A 20,129-nucleotide genomic window follows, 5' to 3' on the forward strand; every position below is an offset into this window, starting at 1 on the left:
AGTCAATCACCATCTCCCTTGTCTTACCGGTGTTTAAGCAAAGGTAGTTGCTCTCACACCAGTCAACAAAGTCCTTGATGACTGACCTGTACTCCAGCTCGCCCCCCCCAGACACGCAGCCCACAATGGCCGAGTCGTCGGAAAACTTCTGGAGGTGACAGCTGCTGGAGTCATAGGTAAAGTCCGCCGTGTAGAGGGAAAAAAGGAAAGGTGACAGCACTGTCCCTTGAGGCACCCCGGTGCTGCAGATGGTCACCTCAGACCTGCAGTCCTGCAGCCTCACATACTGCGGCCTGTTGGTGAGGTAGTCCATCGTCCATGCTGCCAGCTGTGTCCCAACTCCTGCGTCCTCCATCTTCTTCCTTAGCAGCGCCGGCTGGATGGTATTGAAAGAACTTGAGAAGTTGTGAAAGAAATATTGCTTTATTACAATATTAATGTGTTTTAAACTGCTTACTACATTATCACAATATTAATGTGTTCACTTCTTTACCACAAATGCATATGTGTTCGAAATCACTAATTGCCTTAAGCACAATGTGTATGTGTTTTGAAACTCCTCACAAGATATATCCCATCAGGGGTCAGCAAGGGCAAGTGAAAGAGCAGGGAACGAGTTGGGAGACGGAAGGTGAACAGATAACGGTGGGATACTCCTTAACCTTGAGTGTCATCTGTAAGACTGTTGTGAACTGCTGATGCCAATGCTCTGATGTAACCTGCACAATGAATCTTACTGAGGACAAACTAAGTTGGGAGGGGGGATGAGCAGAAGAGAATGCTTTTGATGTAACCTCCACAATATGTTTTACTTGTAACAAACTGAATAAAAAGGGAGGGACGCAAGGCCTTCGTTGGACAGTTGGTGCGAGCTAACTTCCGCGTTGGTTCTGCTGTTCCCTCCGGAGTGAAGAAACAATCTCTTGCTGGTGTGAGTCTGACTCTTTTGCTATTGAACTGTTTTGTCTGTGAAACTTTGTGAACAGTTTTTCTGACATTTAACTTGGTCCTTCGAGCCGGATGCCAACGCCCTTTCTTCGGTGGATGATCGACGACGCCTGAACCACACGGTGCACCGGCCAGTGGGTCTTACAAACCCCTGGGAGACCTCCTTTCCACGAGGCCAGGAGTCGGACATCATCTACCGGAGAGAACGCTGACGGCATCCAAGACCAGATCAACTCCACCAGCGAAGAGATTGAGGTCAGTTGTGTTTTTCTGACTAAGTTGTGTCATTGTGATATAAAGCATCGTTGTATCAAATGAACGGAACGTGGGACTAAAGGGGACAACGTAGACGTCCCTCCACGAGATCACTGTGTGGTCTAAGGTTGTATTGTTGTAATACGGAGTATCATTGTGAGTATCATTGTGACACAAGGTACAAGAAAATAGAAAGAGGTTTAATCTTTTCTGTTTAAAGGCCGTACTTGCAGTACGGGGTGTTACTGTAACACCAGGACCATTTTCTCACTGAGAGGTTGTTGGGATTCTTGTCGGTCGAAACCTAACGGTGACAACGTAAAACTGACCAAGAATTTACAAAACCATCATAGAAATTGGAGTCTTGAGTAAAAGAAAGAATCTAAAACTGGTAAAACGACTGTGAGTATAAACACCCAGGGGTACCCGCCTCTTTTGAGGTAGAAGCTTGGTATCCGGTCGTTCCCAGGCATTTAGCATTTTCTTTCGAAAAAACTCGATAAGACACATACCAGAACGACATGAAGAAGGCAAATAAGACTTTTGCGGAAGCAGAAGCAATTAATAAAAAGAGAGAAAAAGAAGAACGATTGCGTAAAATTGAGTTGGCAGAAAAAGGCAATAAAGGTTGTTGTAGATTTGTGGAAAAGTGGCGAAAAATATATGATTTTTCAGGAGATGTTGATGATGAGACAGAATTGAGTGACTTGTTGAGTAAATTGTCTTTGAAAGATACAGAAAAGGGAAAGTTGAACGAAGCACATGGAAAGCAGTGGTGCGCATGTAAGACTCTGTATGACAGAGCAAAGAAGAAGAATGAGAAAAGAGATAAGAAAAAACAAATTGATAATGACGATGCAGGAGCAAGTTTCATTGTGGCTCTGACCGCTGATAATGTGCAAAGGAGAAATGCCCCTAGAGCAGAGCAGTTGGGGTTCCCTTCACCCGAGTTGCAAGGGCGGGGGCCAGTTCCAACTCCAACACCACGGGTTCGACAAACGGGAGGGGCCGGAGTGAGGGAAATACCTAAGTTATATCCGAGCCTGCCCGAAGCACCTCCGTCGTACACACCAATGATGACGACATCAGACCCATCCTCGGCACACTCCTCTGAAAATTGGAGTTTTGCCAGCCCTGACCCCATCTCAGGGAGACGTGATCATAACTCAGCAGCAGCCTCCTCTACAAGTTGGAATGCTGCCAGCCCTGACCTTAGCTCAGGTCATTATGATTCTAACTCAAACAACCCAGTTGAATCTGGAACTTTTGAGAAAAGGGTGACAAGAAGTATGGGGGGTGTCGGTGAGTGGGAAAAACGAATGAATCCACAGCATCCACTACAAGTAAAATCAGAGCTGAAGCTACATGATATTAACGAACAAACTACAGGAGCATTTCCTATGATTCAAATGCCGAGTATTGATGCAAATGTACCATTCTATGTTTTTAGACCATGGACACCCGGAGAACTCAGAGACATAGTTAAATCTATTGCAACACCTGATGCAGACATAAAACAGTTTGTCAGAGAAATTAGAGATCTTGTCACTGGTCACAGGTTAAACGGTCACGAGATAACTAAATTAATGGCACTATCTACAGGAAGTAGGTACGGGACTATAATGGAGGGGTGGACAGGATTGAATGATCAAGGTGGCGTCATACCACATGCACAAGTCTTGTTACCTCTGAATGACATTTTGGAAAGATGTGAACGGATCTATGCACAGAGACCTGATCCTAATAAAATAAGAGCCTGTACACAGAATGACGGCGAAAAAATAGACGACTTCAAAGTCAGATTAATGGATGTTTTTAACAAACATGGTGGGATTCCCGAAGATCAACCATTTCTGTGGGAATCACATTTCAAAGATCTTTTATTGAACCAAATGAGACCAGAAATGTCGAGATATGTCAGGAAGCAAAATGTGACCTGGCAGACTGCTGGAACAAACGACCACATGGCATATGCCCGAAATTACGAAACATTAGAGAAAAAGCAAGTAAAAAGTGACCCGGTCGTACAGACAAATGTAACACACGTGTATTACGCAGGGCAGAATAAAGTTAAATCCCATAACAAACTGCTAAAGGAAATAAGAAAACCCTTTGATCCTAATACACTGTCCGCAGAAAAGAGAAAGCTTTTAAAAGAAGGTCGATGCTTTATTTGCGGAAAGACAGGACATCTCGCCAGAGATTGTACTGAGAAAAACAAGCGCAAAGATAAACCCAGACGAAAACACAGCTCTGATGATTCGTCTGAGGATGATGAATGACTAAGCCTGCAACAGGTGGCAGCACCAAGGTCACAACCGAGTGCTCCGCCATATGTAACTGATAACGAGGAAGAAGAAATTTTACTCTCACACACAATGTTTGATGAAGAAATACCTGAAATTCAAGACCTTTTGTTAAGACATTTAACAGAGCCTGGTAAAAGGCCTGAAATAACACTCCTGGTAAACGGAGATCCAACAGTTTTTTTGGTAGACACCGGTGCTGATGTTTCAGTACTAGGTCGATGGGACCCAAAGAAAATTAGGCCAGGAAAAGGTATAGTCAAAATGAAAGGAGCTCATGGAACAGTTGAACATTTGCCACTGACACACACTTTGAACATTGTTTCACCAGAAAGACCACAGAGAGTAGCGCAGGCTGAACTAGTTTTGCATCCATCTTGTCCACATAACTTGTTGGGACGGGATGTTATCACACAACTAGAAATAAGAATACAAACAAACAACAAGGGGAGGGTGGTCGCCTCAGTAGGTGACATCCCGCCGATGACTGAAGGCAGCGCCCGTTATTGGTGGTCATTAGACATCCCAGAGACAGAAATGACAGGAGCAGCAGCTCAACTCTTGAGAGAAATTGCAGAAAAAGTTGAACCTGGAGGAGAGATCCAGGGAAAACAGGGCCTTCACGTAACCATAAGACATAAAAATGATCCAGGTCCTGATTTAGAGTATGATGAATTTTTCTTGCGACTAGAACCACAGGTAATAAACCTAGAGCACTTATATTGGAAAAAGAAGTGTGGTTTTGCCACAGCAGTTGTGTCAGCTCAGGTAAAACAACTGCTTCCGCCAGGACAACATCCACATGTGTCCTTGGCAAAGAGCCACAAGCATGAGTGGAAAGACATGAATGATCTTGCGGGATCACTGCCACACCTGAGTTGGACGCCAAATCCACAAAACCCACTGTGGGAGGTGTCGCATACGGGGTGGCAACGAGTGCGATTAAATTGGACACTCAGAACTAACCCTCAAACTCATTTGAGCTGAGACGTGCAGATCCTCTCCCTCTCACAAGAGGAGGAGGAGGCTGTGGGCAAGTTGCCAGAGCAGCTCTGGAGTCAAGGACCCACGGATGTGGGTCTGATGAAAAATACTCCATCTGTAATTATTAAAGGGAAGACTGAGCATCGCCCTGTGATAAGACAATACCCGCTCAAACCAGATGCAGAAGAAGGAATTGAACATGTTATCGCAGAATTACGAGTCTCAGGTATAATTAAACCTTGCCCTGATTCACCTTGTAATACTCCTATATTTCCAGTAAAAAAGGCATGCACAGGAAAATGGAGATTGGTACAAGATTTGAGAGCAGTAAATCTAGCGGTACAACCAAGAGCACCGAATGTGCCAAACCCACACACACTGTTGAATAGTTTGAACCCGAAATCGAAATGGTTTTCAGTAATCGATCTAAGCAATGCTTTTTGGAGCATTCCTGTAGACGAGAAAAGTCAGTCATGGTTTAGTTTTACTTACAAAGGGGAGAAATTGACATTCACGCGACTGTCACAGGGATTCTGTGACTCGCCAACCATTTTTTCAGAGGCTATAGCCAGATGTTTAGCTGGTTTTGAACCACCACGACAAAGTCAAGTAATCACTTATGTTGATGACATTTTGATAACGGCAGAAACTCAGGAACAATGTAAAACTGACACACTTGCGTTGTTGCAGTATTTGTATGAGACGGGAAACAAAGTTTCAAAAGCTAAAATGCAGTTGTGGAAAAAAGAAGTCACATACTTAGGTCACACTCTCACAGGAAGTGGACGAGTGGTGGGTGATAAACAGAAACAGGCTGTTTCTAAAGCACCGAAACCGCAGACAAAGAAACAAATGATGTCCTTTTTGGGTTTATGTAATTATTGCAGAACATGGATACCCAATTACTCAGGGATCACTAGACCTCTTCTTGACATGATCCACACGACACCTATGGCTATGATGGAAAAGATAAAATGGACACCAGAGGGAGACAAAGCTTTTATGGAGGTAAAGCAGGAGCTGATTAATTCAGGTGTATTGGCTTTACCAGATTACACGAAGCCCTTTGAGCAAACAGTAACAGCAAAAGAAGGATTCATGACATCGGTCCTGATGCAGAAACATGGTAGCAAGATGAGACCAGTTGCATATTATTCACAACAGTTGGATCCAGTGGCACGAGCAACGCCAGAATGTGTACAAGCCGTGCTCTCGGCGGCGCTCGCTGTGCAAGCGTCCGCTGAGGTCGTCCTGTTTCACGCGTTGACTCTGAAAGTACCACACGCAGTGTCAGTCTTGTTGTTGGAAACGAAAATGCATTTCTTATCACCTGCTCGACATCTACATTGCACTGCTGTATTGTTATCTCAGGGACACATTAACATTGTCAGGTGTGGAGCACTCAATCCAGCGTCATTAGTACCCACACCACTAGATGGCACTCCACATGACTGTGGAAGCCAAGTCCAAATTTTAACTAAACCACGACCAGACTTGACAGATACACCTTTAACGACAGGAACCGTAGTGTTTGTTGACGGTTCAGCGAGTAAAGATGAAAAAGGAAAAAACAAAGTGGGGTACGCGGTGACGACCGCAGATAAAGTACTTTATCAAGGGAAATTAAAATCAACTAGTTCAGCTCAGGCAGCTGAGCTAGCAGCCCTTATAAAGGCATGTGAAATGTTTGAAGGTGATGATGTAACTATCTGGACAGATAGTCAATATGGATACGGTTCTGTGCACGTGTTTTGTCAACAGTGGGCGAGAAGAGGGTTTAAAACAACAACAGGGAAAGAAGTAGCTCACAAAGAGTTACTCGTTAAATTGTTGCATGTCATCCAACTACCAAAGAAGTTGGCAATATGTAAATGTGAAGCACATTTAACAGGAAATGATCCAGTCACTATTGGAAATAGACTGGCTGATCAGGCTGCAAAAGATGCAGCACATAAAAGCTCACAAGTGGGAACAATGCTTGCACAGAAGACCACATCCTCACAAGAAACACCTGTAAAAGAAAATGAAGTGTTAATAAGCAGACAACAAAACGCACCTCACACAGAGAAGACATATTGGGGAAAACAAGGTGCTGAAACAAACTCAAAAGGTCTGAGTACACTATCAGATGGGAAACCGTGGTTACCAAAATCTATGTTTGAATGGGCAGCAAAATTGAGTCATGGTTTGAGCCATGTCTCAACAGGAGGGATGGTAGCACAAGTGAAGCAGCATTACCACGTTCAAGGGTTCACTCTATATTCAAAAAATTTTTGTCACAAGTGCCTTATTTGCATAAGGAACAATGCACAAGGGTATTTAAGACCCAAACGGGGAAAGTTCCCAGAACCACCAGAACCATTTCACACCATACACATGGATTACATTGAACTGAACAAAGCACAAGGTAAACAATATTGTTTGGTAATCATTGATGTGTTTTCAAGATGGGTAGAAATTTTTCCAACAGCACATGCTGATGCAAAGACAGTTGTTAAAGCACTGTGTGGTCGAATTATTCCTACATTTGGTATTCCATCGCTCATTCGAAGCGACAATGGTTCACATTTTCTTAACAAAGCTGTAACCAAAGTTGGTGAACTCCTGAACATTGATTTGAAACGACATTGTGTATACCACCCCCAGTCCGCAGGACTGGTTGAAAGAACCAATGGTACTGTGAAATCAAGACTTGTGAAAACAATGAGAGAAACAAAAAGACAATGGCCAGATTGTGTTGGTCTCGTTGAAATTGGTATGAGAATTGTACCCGCTGAAGGGAAGACATTGTCTCCATTTGAAATCATATACGGTAGACCTTATACCTTACCTGATCTTGCACCCAAAGGTCAGAGTATAACAGGAGGGTCAATTCCAGCACACATGAGAAGACTGTATGAACAGAGAGAGGTTCGTAAGCACAATGATCTGCCAGTTTGTTCTGACCCACAGACTTTCCAGGTGCAAATTGGAGACTTGGTGTTTCTAAAAGTGCTGCGACGACTCAAGTGGGACAGTGAACGGTGGGACGGTCCTCACGAGGTGGTGGCTGTCAGTCCAACAGCGGTAAAGGTCGACGGCCGGACCGGTTGGATTCATCAATCTCAGTGTAAACTTCGACGACTGCCTCCTGGTCCTGACGGTTCTGGAGCCCCAACCACGTTTCAACAAGACAAAAAGACAGAGTGATAAAGGTCCTCTGCTGAGCCCGGCAGCCCTGTCACTCCGACGAAAGACCACAGCGCCCCATCCTCAATTGCACGTGTCAAAAAGACCACAGCGCCCCATCCTCAATTGCACGTGTCAAAAAGACGGACGAGTGAGGAAAGGTTCTTTGCTGAGCCCGGCAGCCTTGCCCTTCACTCCAACGCATCGGACGAGAGTTTATCCGCGGTAAACGCACGCTCTCGAGGGTTCAGAAGAAACCCCAACGAATGGAACGAGAGTTCTTCCGCGGCGAACGCACACTCTCGAGAAGAATGATGAACCAACCACAAAGACTTCTCCGTTCCGGATGGGTGAGAAACTTTGGACAATGTATGATTGTATGTACTATGATTATGGGAACAGTACTAATCTTTTTGTGGGCATTGTACATCTTAGAGTGGGGTCCACCTAATTCTAAGGTAGTAGAACGAAACTTCAATCAAACTAAGAACCTGACTAGAAACAAACGAGATAAGGAATTTGATGACAGTTGTCGTTGCGGAGGGTCGAGCCTTTGTCTAGCCCAATGCAATGAAGGTGTTTACTTAGGGAAGGGACAACCAGGTTATGTCACACAAAAAGACATTAGAGATATTAGTCGGCTACAACAATATACAGGCACCTTTATCAATCTTACACAACTAACTAATGACACGGTTTTGACAATTCCGTTAGCCAACTTCCACACTGAAACATCCAACAAAAAACGAAAGGCTGTACGGTTCAATGAATGGTCAACATATTGGTTCTATCTCATGTCCCAAGAAACCTTGGCTAAGAGAGATGCATGGTGGGGATGGGATAATTATGTAACGACAGAAAGCGGTGATTATTGGCCAAAAGCCAAACGAAATAATGGCGCAAAAAATTGGAAAGATAAAGTGTACATGACGCACAGCAGAATGAATCTGATATTCACTTTTAAAGCCATGACAGAACTCCCAAACAAAGATAAAACAGATTGTAGCGTTTTGACACTATGGGCCTGGTATGCAAATGGTCCAGATCCATTTGTCCTAATAAAAGTATGCTACAGACCAATCTTAGAAACCAAGACACACCTCCTCCCAAAAGCCACAGTAACTGTATCCCGAAAAGGCGACGTTACACCTGCCCAAGGTATTGTAGTTCATACCTATGGAGAAACCATCGAAGAATTGTTGGCAGTTGACACAGGACTCACTACTGATAACAATCTCTACCTTGAGCGTGTTGTAAACATTGCCAGATCCATCAGAAAGGATTGTGCAGTTTGCATGAGACCGAGGGCAGCAGTAACACTGGTTGAGCCGATTGGAAACTCGTCATGCGTGATGAACATGACACAGGGTTTCAAAGTGACAAATTTCTGCATGCCATATGCTCAAAGGTACCCCATAATCGGAGCAACGTCCAGACCCTTCTTGTTCCATCCACCGACAGAGGGCAAATTTATTTGCTACTCCCGAACATCCTGTGGTAATGACGTTTGCAGGGATTATGGGAGGTTGAATGCATCGTTCTGTGATCAAACCGTTAACTTGTCAAAGAATGTCTTGAAACACGTCATTCGATCCCAGTTATGGTGGTGGTGTGGAGGTGGGGTTTTGAGAAACAGATTGGTAGAAGAATGGACAGGTAAATGTGCTTATGTAACAGGAGTACAAGAGACAAAAACTTATGTGTTGGATGATGATGACCAAAGTGTAGACATGAATGTAACTGACGCGAGAGCAAAAAGAAGCATTCTTGATTCACCAGTGGTTCGTAATACACCTGTTTACTTTGATGCCATTGGTCAGCCCCGAAATGTTCCCGACCAAGACAAACTCTTAGACGAAGCAAACGCGGCTGCGTCTCAGCTTCCGATCTTTGGAGGGTTGTTTCCGGTCACCACTTATAAACACACAGAACTCATTAATTACCTGAATCACAAAATCAACACTCTGACTAACTTCACTGAAGTTCTCCAAACACATGTGGCCTCCCAACTGCATGCAACCTCTCTCATGGTTGTACAGAATCGTCAGGCGTTAGATATGATCCTGGCAGAAAAGGGAGGTGTTTGTAAGTACATTGAGAGTACAGGAGAATGCTGTACATATATCCCGCTCCATACGCTTCAAAATGGAACAATTAGCCAGACACTAACTCTGTTAAGAGCCTACCGTAAGAAAACTCAAAGCATGGAAGGTGTGGTCCCCAATCCAGTCTTACAATGGTTAAACGACACGTTCGGTAGCTGGAAAAATGTAATCCTAACTGTTGCCGGTATAGTTGTGTCTATTATCTCATTTTTAATTTTCTTAATAGCATGTGGTGTTCCTTGTTTGCGTATAATGATGGCTAAGATAATGGACGCAGTTAGCGTCAAGGTAGCTGCTCATGTCACTGTAGCCATGGCACAATACGAGTTGGTGCCACTTGAAGACGACTCAGAATGCGAAGTCTAAAATGTATCGATGATATTCCAGTTTATTTTGACGCTGTAACTGAAAAGTCTACCAAGGCAGAGGTTATGAGCCGAGTGTTTTACAAATTGGAAATGTCGGGAAATGTTGTATATATATGTAATGGAAATGTTGGCTTCTTGCTGGGAAAGGGTTTCTATCTTCTTTTTGCCCCCAGGAAGGGTTTTTGGGGATAGTTTTCTTCCCATTTCAGCAATCAGTCTTTTAAAACACTGTTTAATATTGATAAACAGGAGGGAAATGTGAAAGAAATATTGCTTTATTACAATATTAATGTGTTTTAAACTGCTTACTACATTATCACAATATTAATGTGTTCACTTCTTTACCACAAATGCATATGTGTTCGAAATCACTAATTGCCTTAAGCACAATGTGTATGTGTTTTGAAACTCCTCACAAGATATATCCCATCAGGGGTCAGCAAGGGCAAGTGAAAGAGCAGGGAACGAGTTGGGAGACGGAAGGTGAACAGATAACGGTGGGATACTCCTTAACCTTGAGTGTCATCTGTAAGACTGTTGTGAACTGCTGATGCCAATGCTCTGATGTAACCTGCACAATGAATCTTACTGAGGACAAACTAAGTTGGGAGGGGGGATGAGCAGAAGAGAATGCTTTTGATGTAACCTCCACAATATGTTTTACTTGTAACAAACTGAATAAAAAGGGAGGGACGCAAGGCCTTCGTTGGACAGTTGGTGCGAGCTAACTTCCGCGTTGGTTCTGCTGTTCCCTCCGGAGTGAAGAAACAATCTCTTGCTGGTGTGAGTCTGACTCTTTTGCTATTGAACTGTTTTGTCTGTGAAACTTTGTGAACAGTTTTTCTGACAGAAGTCAAAAAACATGACTCTCACAGTGCTACCGGCGCCCTCCAGATGAGTCAGTGCCGGGTGCTGCAGGTAGATGAAGGCGTCGTCCACCCCCATCTTTGGCCTGTAGGCGAACTGCAGCGGATCCAACGCAGAGCTCACCGTCGTGCGTAGCTCGCGGAGTACCAGCCTCTCCAAGGTCTTCATCAGATGGGAGGTCAGGGCGACTGGTCTGAAGTGGCTCGGCTCCTTCGCGTGTACCGCCTTGGGAACCGGAACCACACAGGAGGTCTTCCACTGGACCGGGACCTTCTCCAGTTTGAGGCTCAGGTTGAAGATGTGTGTGACCAACTCACAAAGTTGATCAGCACAGTCCCTGAGCAGTCTGGGGCTGGGTCCATCTGGTCCAGCAGCTTTCCTGATCTTCAGTCGCCTTAATTCTCTCCTCACCTGTTCAGATGTAACAGAGAGAGGTGGCTGTGGGGGGTTGGGCAGCTGAGGCAGTAGGGCGTGTTGGGGGGGAGAAAGGTGGCTTGGAGGTGAGAACAGTTGGGGGGAGGGGGCTGAAGCAGGGGAAAAACAGCTTTGTGAAGAGTGAGGGGCAGAGGTGGAGGGGGGAGGGGGGCCCTGATCAAACCGGTTGAAATACTGGTTCAGTTCAGTGGCCCATCTTTGGTCTCCCCCTGCTGTGGCTCTGGCTCCACTCCGGCCATGACCTGAGATGTTCTTCAGGCCTTTCCACACATCCCTTGTGTTGCCCTGCGCCAGTTGCTCCTCCAGTTTCCTCTTGTATTCGTCCTTGGCCATCCTGATCGCCTTCTTGAGTTCACGCTGGACCTCCTTAAGCTCCTCTCTGCTCCCTGAAGCAAACACCCTCTTCTTCTTGTTCAGCAGAACTTGAAGTTGAGGGGTCACCCATGGCTTGGTGTTGGCAAAGCACCGCACCTTGCGGGTCGGCGTGACGTTGCCCTCACAGAACTTTATGTAATCCGTGGATTGGTCATTGAAGGTGTCGATGTCATCACCATGAGAGAACACGCTCCAGTCCGTAGACTCAAAGCAGTCTCTCAGCCTCTCCTTGGCTTCATCATTCCACATCTTAACAGTTCTTTTCTGTGCAGGCTGTCTCCTCACCATGGGAGTGTATTCAGGTCGCAGACGTATCAGGTTGTGATCAGAGCGACCGAGGGGGGGTAGGGGGATGGAGGTGTAGGCACCTTTTACATTTGCATATAAAAGGTCCAGAGTCTTGTCCTCCCGGGTGTGGCACTTCACGTATTGTGTGAAGGTGGGAAGAATGGAGGAAAGTGAGGCATGGTTAAAATCTCCGTTAATGAGCAGGAGAGAGTTCGGGTGTTTGAGCTGCAGGTCCGACACTGAGGCGCTCAGCCTCTCGCTCGCTGCGGCTGCGTCCGCAGAGGGAGGAATGTAAACAGTGAACACAATCACATGTGAGAACTCCCTCGGGATGTAATATGGGCGGATGCCCACCGCAACAAACTCTATGTCCTTAGTGCACACTTGTTCTTTAATGGAGACATGCGCGGGATCGCTCCATCTCTCATTAATAAACACCGCCACTCCTCCTCCTCTTCTCTTTCCGTCCATGTCCCGGTCCGCACTCACCATCTTGAACCCCTCCAGGGAAACAACAGAGTCTGGGATCTTCTCCGTCAGCCAGGTCTCCGTGAAACATAGAAGGCTGCTCTCCCGGAAGTCTCTCTGATGCCGGGTCAGCGCAGCGAGCTCGTCCGTTTTATTCACGATCGAACGTACATTTAGACGTACACGTAAATATTAGAGTTTAACAGTTATTTCAGAACAACTTCAATATGAAGATGAAAAAATGGGTTAATAATGGAAAATAAGGTTAACATTTTTAGTCAAGTTCTTTATCTAAAAAAGGACAATAAAATAAAATAGAAGAATGAATCATTATAATTATAATCGGAAAAATATTTTATAGAGTAGATTTTTACTTTTTTTTTTTTTAAATTTTGTTCATAAAGTAAGTCTTAGTCTTTTATTAATTGGTTAAACTAAGGTCCAGAAATCCAACAATAGAAATGCTAATATAGAAAAAACAAAATTGAATACATAACAGCTGCAGAATAGTTTGCACATAGTCATTTTTTCTATTTTGATATTATCCATTTACTTTAGCAATAGACTTTCAAACCAAATCTAAGAGGAATAATAATGATTAAACAAAGCTTAGAATATTTTTTTTTAGCTAATAATGTAATATATTTTAATTTAATTTAATTAATAATTAATTAATCTAATTTAAGAGAGTTAATACAAAGAGTATTATGATTAATTAAATGATTTGACAATAGATTTGGATATAAAGTTCTTCAAGAAAACATTTTTTAAATACAAATAAATAAGGTTGTTTATTTGTCCCTCAGGGGGAGGACTTAGATAGACACTTAGCTGGATAATAGGTTTGTTACGTGATGGTGATTCTTGTTGCACGGTTCTGCCGATCAACACTGCTGAAGGGAGCTCTGTCCAGATTGCATTCAATTAGTTTACATTTTTGGTGTAGAAAACAGCTCGAGAATAAGGTACGACTGTGTTTGACTATCTCTCTGACTTGGGTAGTAAATAGGAAGGGGTTAATTTTGTCTACATGAAGTAGTATGAGTCAATTCTAAATAAAAAGCATGATTTAAAGATGTATTGTTTCTTATTTGTCTAAAGAATGCGATGCTGTTCATGTCTTTCCTATGTTGCAGGACGAGCTCAATGATGCACTGTTGACGGGGGAGTACGTCAACAACACCTCACACGAAGAGCCCACATCCAAGTCGCCGACAACGGGGCTGCTGTTTCCTTTTTACCTTGTTAAAGAGGTTTTTCAAAGCAGTGGATACTGGCTCCATATCAATATATATTTTAACAAAATCTCTACTTCAATATAGGCCTATTAGATTTTAGTTAGTTATTGTGAATATGTTTTTTGATGATTTGACATTCAATTACTTCAGTTTTAATTCATAGCATAATTTGGAATTATTATTATTAAAAAAAAAAAGTTGGATTTTTTTCTTTTTTTTTGTGATTTAAAAGAAATGCTCATAATGTATAATTGTTTGCATTAAATGAATCTGTGTTTCCTCTGTTGCTTTCTCACCATATGTAATCTTTGTGTGGCACTATACGGACGATAGTTTAGCATGTTTAGTTTATAATCAGATGTATGATGTAACCATCTCACCTGCTTTTGACATGTTGACCCCTTCCACCTCCGATGGTTAGTCCGGCACCTGATATGCAGCACTCCATCTCACCTAGAAAAGAACATAGAATTGCATTTTAGATTATTTCCATGATGGGATGTGCTGTAGGTTTACAAGTTTGTGTTACAAATATTACTTACTCACTTACTTCACATTTGAAATCATTTGTCAGGAACCACAGAGAGAAAGGTTTCATGTCAAGCAGGTCTGGAGTTCTAGGCAGTTCTTGCAGGTCCCTTCCATGCAAAAACAAAACAAAAACATACAAGTGCTCCCTTTTAAATATAATAAATCAATAAATACAAGCAAGTATACTTGATCATTCAGAGATAAGGTCTCCATGTTTCCTTCATCCATTGTTTGATGGTGTTTCCATCTGGTTTACCTCTTTATGCTGGAATTTAAAATACTTTTCATTATTATTTTATATATATTCTTTCATTTAAAGAAAACTACAACAGATCAAATCCCTCATCCAAAAGGGTTAAAATAAACGTATACTTATATAATTAAATACGATAAATATGTTATCTGTATTAATATGTGGAAGTGATAAATGAAATCAATATCTTGAATATTAATAAAAATAAATCGCCTACCATGACCTGCCAATATAGCAAACTTTTTATTGGAATATAAATATATTTTCGTCCTTTCAAAATAACAAACAAAATACGTGTGTGAGTTGCATTATAATTTAAAAAGCTAAGTTGTAGCGAACTAGCTCTCGTGTTAACGCACCACAGAAAGTTACATTACACGCAATGAAACATTATTTCTGAGTCTTAAAGCAATAATTATATCTTACCTCAATAGACGAGTGACGCGCACCTGGTTCCGTCAAGTTACTGCACAAACGTGTGTACAAAATGCTATCGATCTTTGTAAACAAGTGTGACGTCAACATCCGGAGGTTTGGCGGAAGTAGCGTATGCGGCAGTTTGAAAACTTTTTAGCTGACGCTAAACTTAAACTAAACTTAACTCGGTCTTTATACAAGCACACATCTACAATTGTATTCCATGGCAGTTTTAAACAAACAAGCACAATATCTCATTTTATTCCTGTGGTGTGATGGCTCTACATTCCTGCATGATCAGTTTATTAGCGTGTGTGACGTCACCTCTGCATGATCGCGATTACTGTTGACAAACGTCACATAGACCGCTCATAATCGCAGCTAAATAAAAAGAAAACATATGTCCATAAATCTCAATGAAAGGTTCTATTTTCATAGAAAAGCGCACCGGATTATAAAGAGGATCAAGCGAAATAGCACATCCAGACTTTATTTTACTCATTCATAAAACAATGTCAACATTATGGAGTTGAAACACCTAAAAATATACAATATAGTCACTTTTACAGGACCTTTTAAGCATGTATTAATCTGCTTCAAAATTAAGCATTTTTACCGATTTATGTTCACTGTGTACCTCATTAAAGTGGTTTGAGGTCGTTAAGCACAATTGGGGGTAGAATCGCAGTGTTGACATTAAACATTTCAAGTGCGCTTCATAGTTCTAGAATTACGGTAGCCAAAGGACAACAGCGACACGTCACGCCACGTTACCATGGCAACGAAGAGGTGGGCGACGCGTCAAATGTAACCCGGGTCGTTTGAATCCGACGTCGGGGAGCGCTCTGTATATTACTGGGTGACCCGGGTAGGCGAAAACCGACGTTTTGTCCCCCCTGTAACGTTACCCTAGTGACGCCAGGGGGACATTGCACAGCGTCGGACGGGATGACACCTTGGGTGTGAGGACGTGTTGTCCAATCAGGGCAGGGGACCCAGATGCGGAAGAGTCAATAATCCACGGAGGAAGAGCTCAGAATAAAAGTCTTTAATAACTCCAAAGCGGTCCGTAATAGGGAGGAACAGGAACAAAAAACAAAACAGGCGCTCGGGACGAAGGCAGGGCATGGCTAGAGATCGGGGTCTCAACAGCAACTAAAAACAAAAATACAAAAAGACTCAGGTGAGTAAAATAAAGCGCTGACAACATCAGGGGTATCCACAAGATTTACAAAGTTCAGATTCAAAAGCGAGGAGGGAGATCAGAGGGATAGCCAACCTGGTCTGGAAACTCAATACTCTGGCGAGTTCTTCTGGGTAGAGATGCTCCTTATCAATAGGAAGAACCCGCCACTCAATCATCACCAGCCGCGCAACTGCCAGCGTCTGTCAATAGAAAACACAGGACACAACATAAACATAAACATGACAGTACCCCCTCCTCTAGGTAGCGCCTCCAGGCGTTCTACCAGGTCTCTCCGGGTGCTCCCGGTAGAAGTCTTGGAGGAGGGAGAGGTCAAGGATGAGAGAGCGGGATATCCAAGAGCGTTCCTCTGGACCGTAACCCTCCCAGTCCACTAGATACTGATAGCCCCGACCTCTGCGGCAAACCTCCAGGATCTTGTGCACTCTATACGCGGGATGATCGTCGATGATGAGTGGAGGAGGTGGAGGCTCGGCTGGAGAACTAAGAGGACTGGAGGTGACAGGCTTCAGGAGTGGGACGTGGAATGTAGGGTGGACCTTGAGCGACGGGGGAAGCTTGAGGCGCATGGCAGTGGGACTGATGATCCTCTCAATCTCAAAAGGCCCTACGAACCTGGGGGCCAGCTTACGTGATTCCACTGGAAGGGGGAGGTCCCGGGTGGAAAGCCAGACCCTCTGGCCAGGTGAGTAATCCGGAGCTGGCACACGGTGCTTGTCAGTGAGACGTTGATTACGGGTGGCGGTGCGGGACAAGGCAGCCCTGGTATGGTGCCAGACAGACCGACAACGTCATAGGTGGGCACGGACAGAGGGAACCGCTGCTTCCCTCTCCTGAGAGGGGAAGAGAGGTGGTTGATACCCGTAGGCAGCCATGAATGGTGACATCCCAGTGGCTGATGACGTCAGGGAATTGTGAGCATACTCCACCCAGGGGATATGCTGACACCAGGAGTAAGGTGACGAGCCGACACACAGCGTAGTGCGGACTCCAGTTCCTGGTTAGCCCGCTCTGTCTGTCCGTTACTCTGTGGATGGTAGCCTGACGAAAGGCTGGGATTTGCCCCCAGGGACTTGCAGAAAGCTCTCCAGACTTGGGAGGAGAACTGAGGTCCACGGTCAGAGACGATGTCCACTGGAATGCAATGAATCCTAAAAACGTGTTGGACCAGCAGGTCCGCTGTCTCCAATGCGGAAGGAAATTTGAACAGAGGGATGAAGTGCACCATCTTGGAGAAACGGTCTACCACAGTGAGGATTACAGTCATGCCCATAGAGGGAGGAAGACCACTGATGAAGTCCACCGAGATGTGCGACCATGGGCGACTCGGAACAGGTAGGGGTTGAAGGAGACCAGCTGGGGGGCGACTGGATGACTTTCCACGAGCACAAATGGCGCAGGCAGCCACAAACTCCTTGACGTCGCGTGCCATCTCCGGCCACCAGAATCTCTGTCTAAGAAAGGCAAGAGTCCTATATGGCATGCTACCCTGTGGTTGTGCCCCCACTGAAGCACCTGGGCACGAGCTGGCTGGGGAACGAAGAGTCGATCAGACGGTCCAGAGCTGGGTCCTGGGTGATTCTCCTGAGCCTCCAGAACTACCTTCTCGATATCCCACTGGCCGCCCTAACAAAGCACCTCTCTGGGAGGATGGTCTCATCTGCAAGACCCTCCTGGGGAGGAGCAAACTGTCGGGACAAAGCATCAGGCTTAATGTTCTTACCTCCCGGGCGATAAGTCAGTGAAAAGTCAAAACGTCCCAGAAACAGGGCCCAACGGGCCTGGCGGGAGTTCAGGCGCCTGGCTTCCTGTAAATAAATCAAGTTCTTCTGATCTGTTATCACGAGAAAAGGTACCTCAGAGCCCTCCAGCCAATGCTTCCACTCCTGAAGTGCAGCCACCACCTCCAAGAGCTCCCGGTTACCAATATCATAGTTGCGCTCCGCACCTTGTTGTCCTTAGAGCACCTCTGGGAAAGCACCGCTCCTATGCCGGTGTCAGAGGCATCCACCTCCACAATAAACTGACGGGCTGGGTCAGGGTGTCGTAGGATCGGTGCGGAGGAGAACAGCGAGCTTAGCTGGTTGAAAGAGTCTTCAGCCTTGGCGGACCAGAGGAAGGAACTCTTTGTGGAGGTAAGCTGAGTTAGTGGAGCTGCAACCTGGCTATAACCCCGGATAAACCTGCGGTAAAAATTAGCAAATCCCAAGAACTGTTGTAACTGCTTGCGGCTAACAGGCACCGGCCACTGAGAAACTGCCTCAACCTTCATAGGATCTGGCCTCAGCTGACCCTGCCCTAAAATAAAACCAAGAAAACTCACAGTTGAAACTCCAAACTCGCACTTCTCAGCCTTAATAAATAGTCTGTTCTCTAAAAGCCGTTGGAGAATGCGGCGGACATGGCTGAGGTGTTCTTCCTGGGAACTAGAAAAAATTAAAATTTCATCAAGATAGACATAAACAAAATCATTCAAGAAATCCCTTAAAACCTCATTAATAAGTCTCTGAAAAACTGCGGGAGCATTTGTCAGGCCAAATGGCATGACCAGATACTCAAAGTGTCCTAAGGGAGTCTTAAATGCAGTCTTCCACTCATCACCCTCTCTAATACGCACCAAGTGATACGCACTTCGAAGGTCAAGCTTAGTGAAGACCATGGCCCTGTTTAGTGGATCAAATGAAGGGTCTATGAGTGGGAGAGGATATTGATTCTTGATAGTGATGCTGTTTAACCCCCTGTAGTCTATGCAGGGTCCTACGGACTTGTCCTTCTTGCTGACGAAAAAGAACCCTGCACCAAGAGGCGAAGAGGAGGGGCGAATCAAACCCGCCGCCAGTGACTCCCCGATATAGGTGTCGAGGGCTTGTCGCTCAGGACGAGAAACCTTGTATAGTCGACTACAGGGAAGTGGGGAACCGGGAAGCAAGTCGATGGCGCAGTCATAAGGACGGTGTGGTGGTAGAGATAGAGCCCTCTCCTTGCTAAAGACCTCGACCAAACTGTGATACTCCGGAGGAACGGAACAAAGATCAGGAGGGGGAGAAGCAGGAAGCGTAGGACGAGAGGTAGTAGGAGCAGAACGAAGACACTGTGAAAGACAACGAGGGCTCAAACCAAGTACAGCAGAATTCACCCAGTCAAAGTGAGGATTATGGAGACGAAGCCACGGGAGACCAAGAACTATAGGAGAAGAGGGAGATGAAATGATAAGAAAACAAAATACCTCAGAATGGTTACCCGAAATAATGAGGGAAAGGGGGGTGGTCTGGTGAGTAACGTCGGTCAGAGGTCTGCCATCTATGGCACAGACCGGGCGCAGAACGTCAAGTCTAACCAGGGGTAGGTCAAGGGAGAGGGCAAAGTTCTTATCAATAAAATTTTCGTCAGCGCCAGAGTCGATCAACACAGTCTCAGAGGTGGTGGTCGTGCCAGTCGTTAACAGGGCAGGAAGTGTGATTCGGTGAGGTGAGTCAGGTGTGTCCCACCTGAGCACTGACGCCCGTCTGTGGAGGTCGGCTAACACGCTCCTGTAGACTGCGACCAGTCTGACCGCATCTCTCCCTCAATCTATTATCAATCCTTATAGCAAGGCTGATAAGAGCCTCTAAACCCTCTGGTCCTCCCTGGTGGCCAACTGATCCCTAACAGCATCATCTAAGCCTTGAACAAAAACAGTGACAAGAGCAGGCTCGTTCCAACAACTCTCAGCTGCTAAAATGCGGAAACTTATAGAGTACTGTCCCACAGAATTGGCACCCTGTCTTAAACTAGGCAGTTTACGACCCGATGATGAGACAGAACGATAAGGCAAATCAAAAACACGACGCAACTCAGTGGTGAAACTCTCATAAGCAGACAAGATAGGTGAGTTAGACTCCCATAAAAAAGTGACCCATTCTACTGCTCTACCCCGGAG

General features: G+C 44.8%; 1 protein-coding gene and 1 long non-coding RNA gene across 2 annotated transcripts; both read left to right on the forward strand.

Moving 5' to 3' along the window:
- Window positions 1–412: 412 nt before the first annotated feature.
- LOC148082453 (uncharacterized) lies at window positions 413–10,905 on the forward strand. Its single transcript, XR_015710928.1, has 2 exons — window positions 413–1,203; window positions 7,446–10,905. It is a non-coding gene; the product is annotated as an uncharacterized LOC148082453 (long non-coding RNA).
- On the forward strand, window positions 1,197–10,905 carry LOC148082454 (uncharacterized). Its single transcript, XM_087789637.1, has one exon. The coding sequence runs from the start codon at window positions 3,582–3,584 to the stop codon at window positions 4,494–4,496; it is 915 nt and encodes a 304-aa protein (XP_087645763.1). The 5' UTR covers window positions 1,197–3,581; the 3' UTR covers window positions 4,497–10,905.
- Window positions 10,906–20,129: the final 9,224 nt, after the last annotated feature.

This window comes from Callionymus lyra, chromosome 4 (genome assembly GCF_982586985.1).
Source record: "Callionymus lyra chromosome 4, fCalLyr1.hap1.1, whole genome shotgun sequence".
Classification (NCBI taxonomy): Eukaryota; Metazoa; Chordata; class Actinopteri; order Syngnathiformes; family Callionymidae; genus Callionymus; species Callionymus lyra.

Excerpts from the sequence above, each read along its gene's own strand:
- LOC148082454 (XM_087789637.1), top strand. The coding sequence starts at position 3,582 with ATGTTTGATGAAGAAATACCTGAAATTCAAGACCTTTTGTTAAGACAT.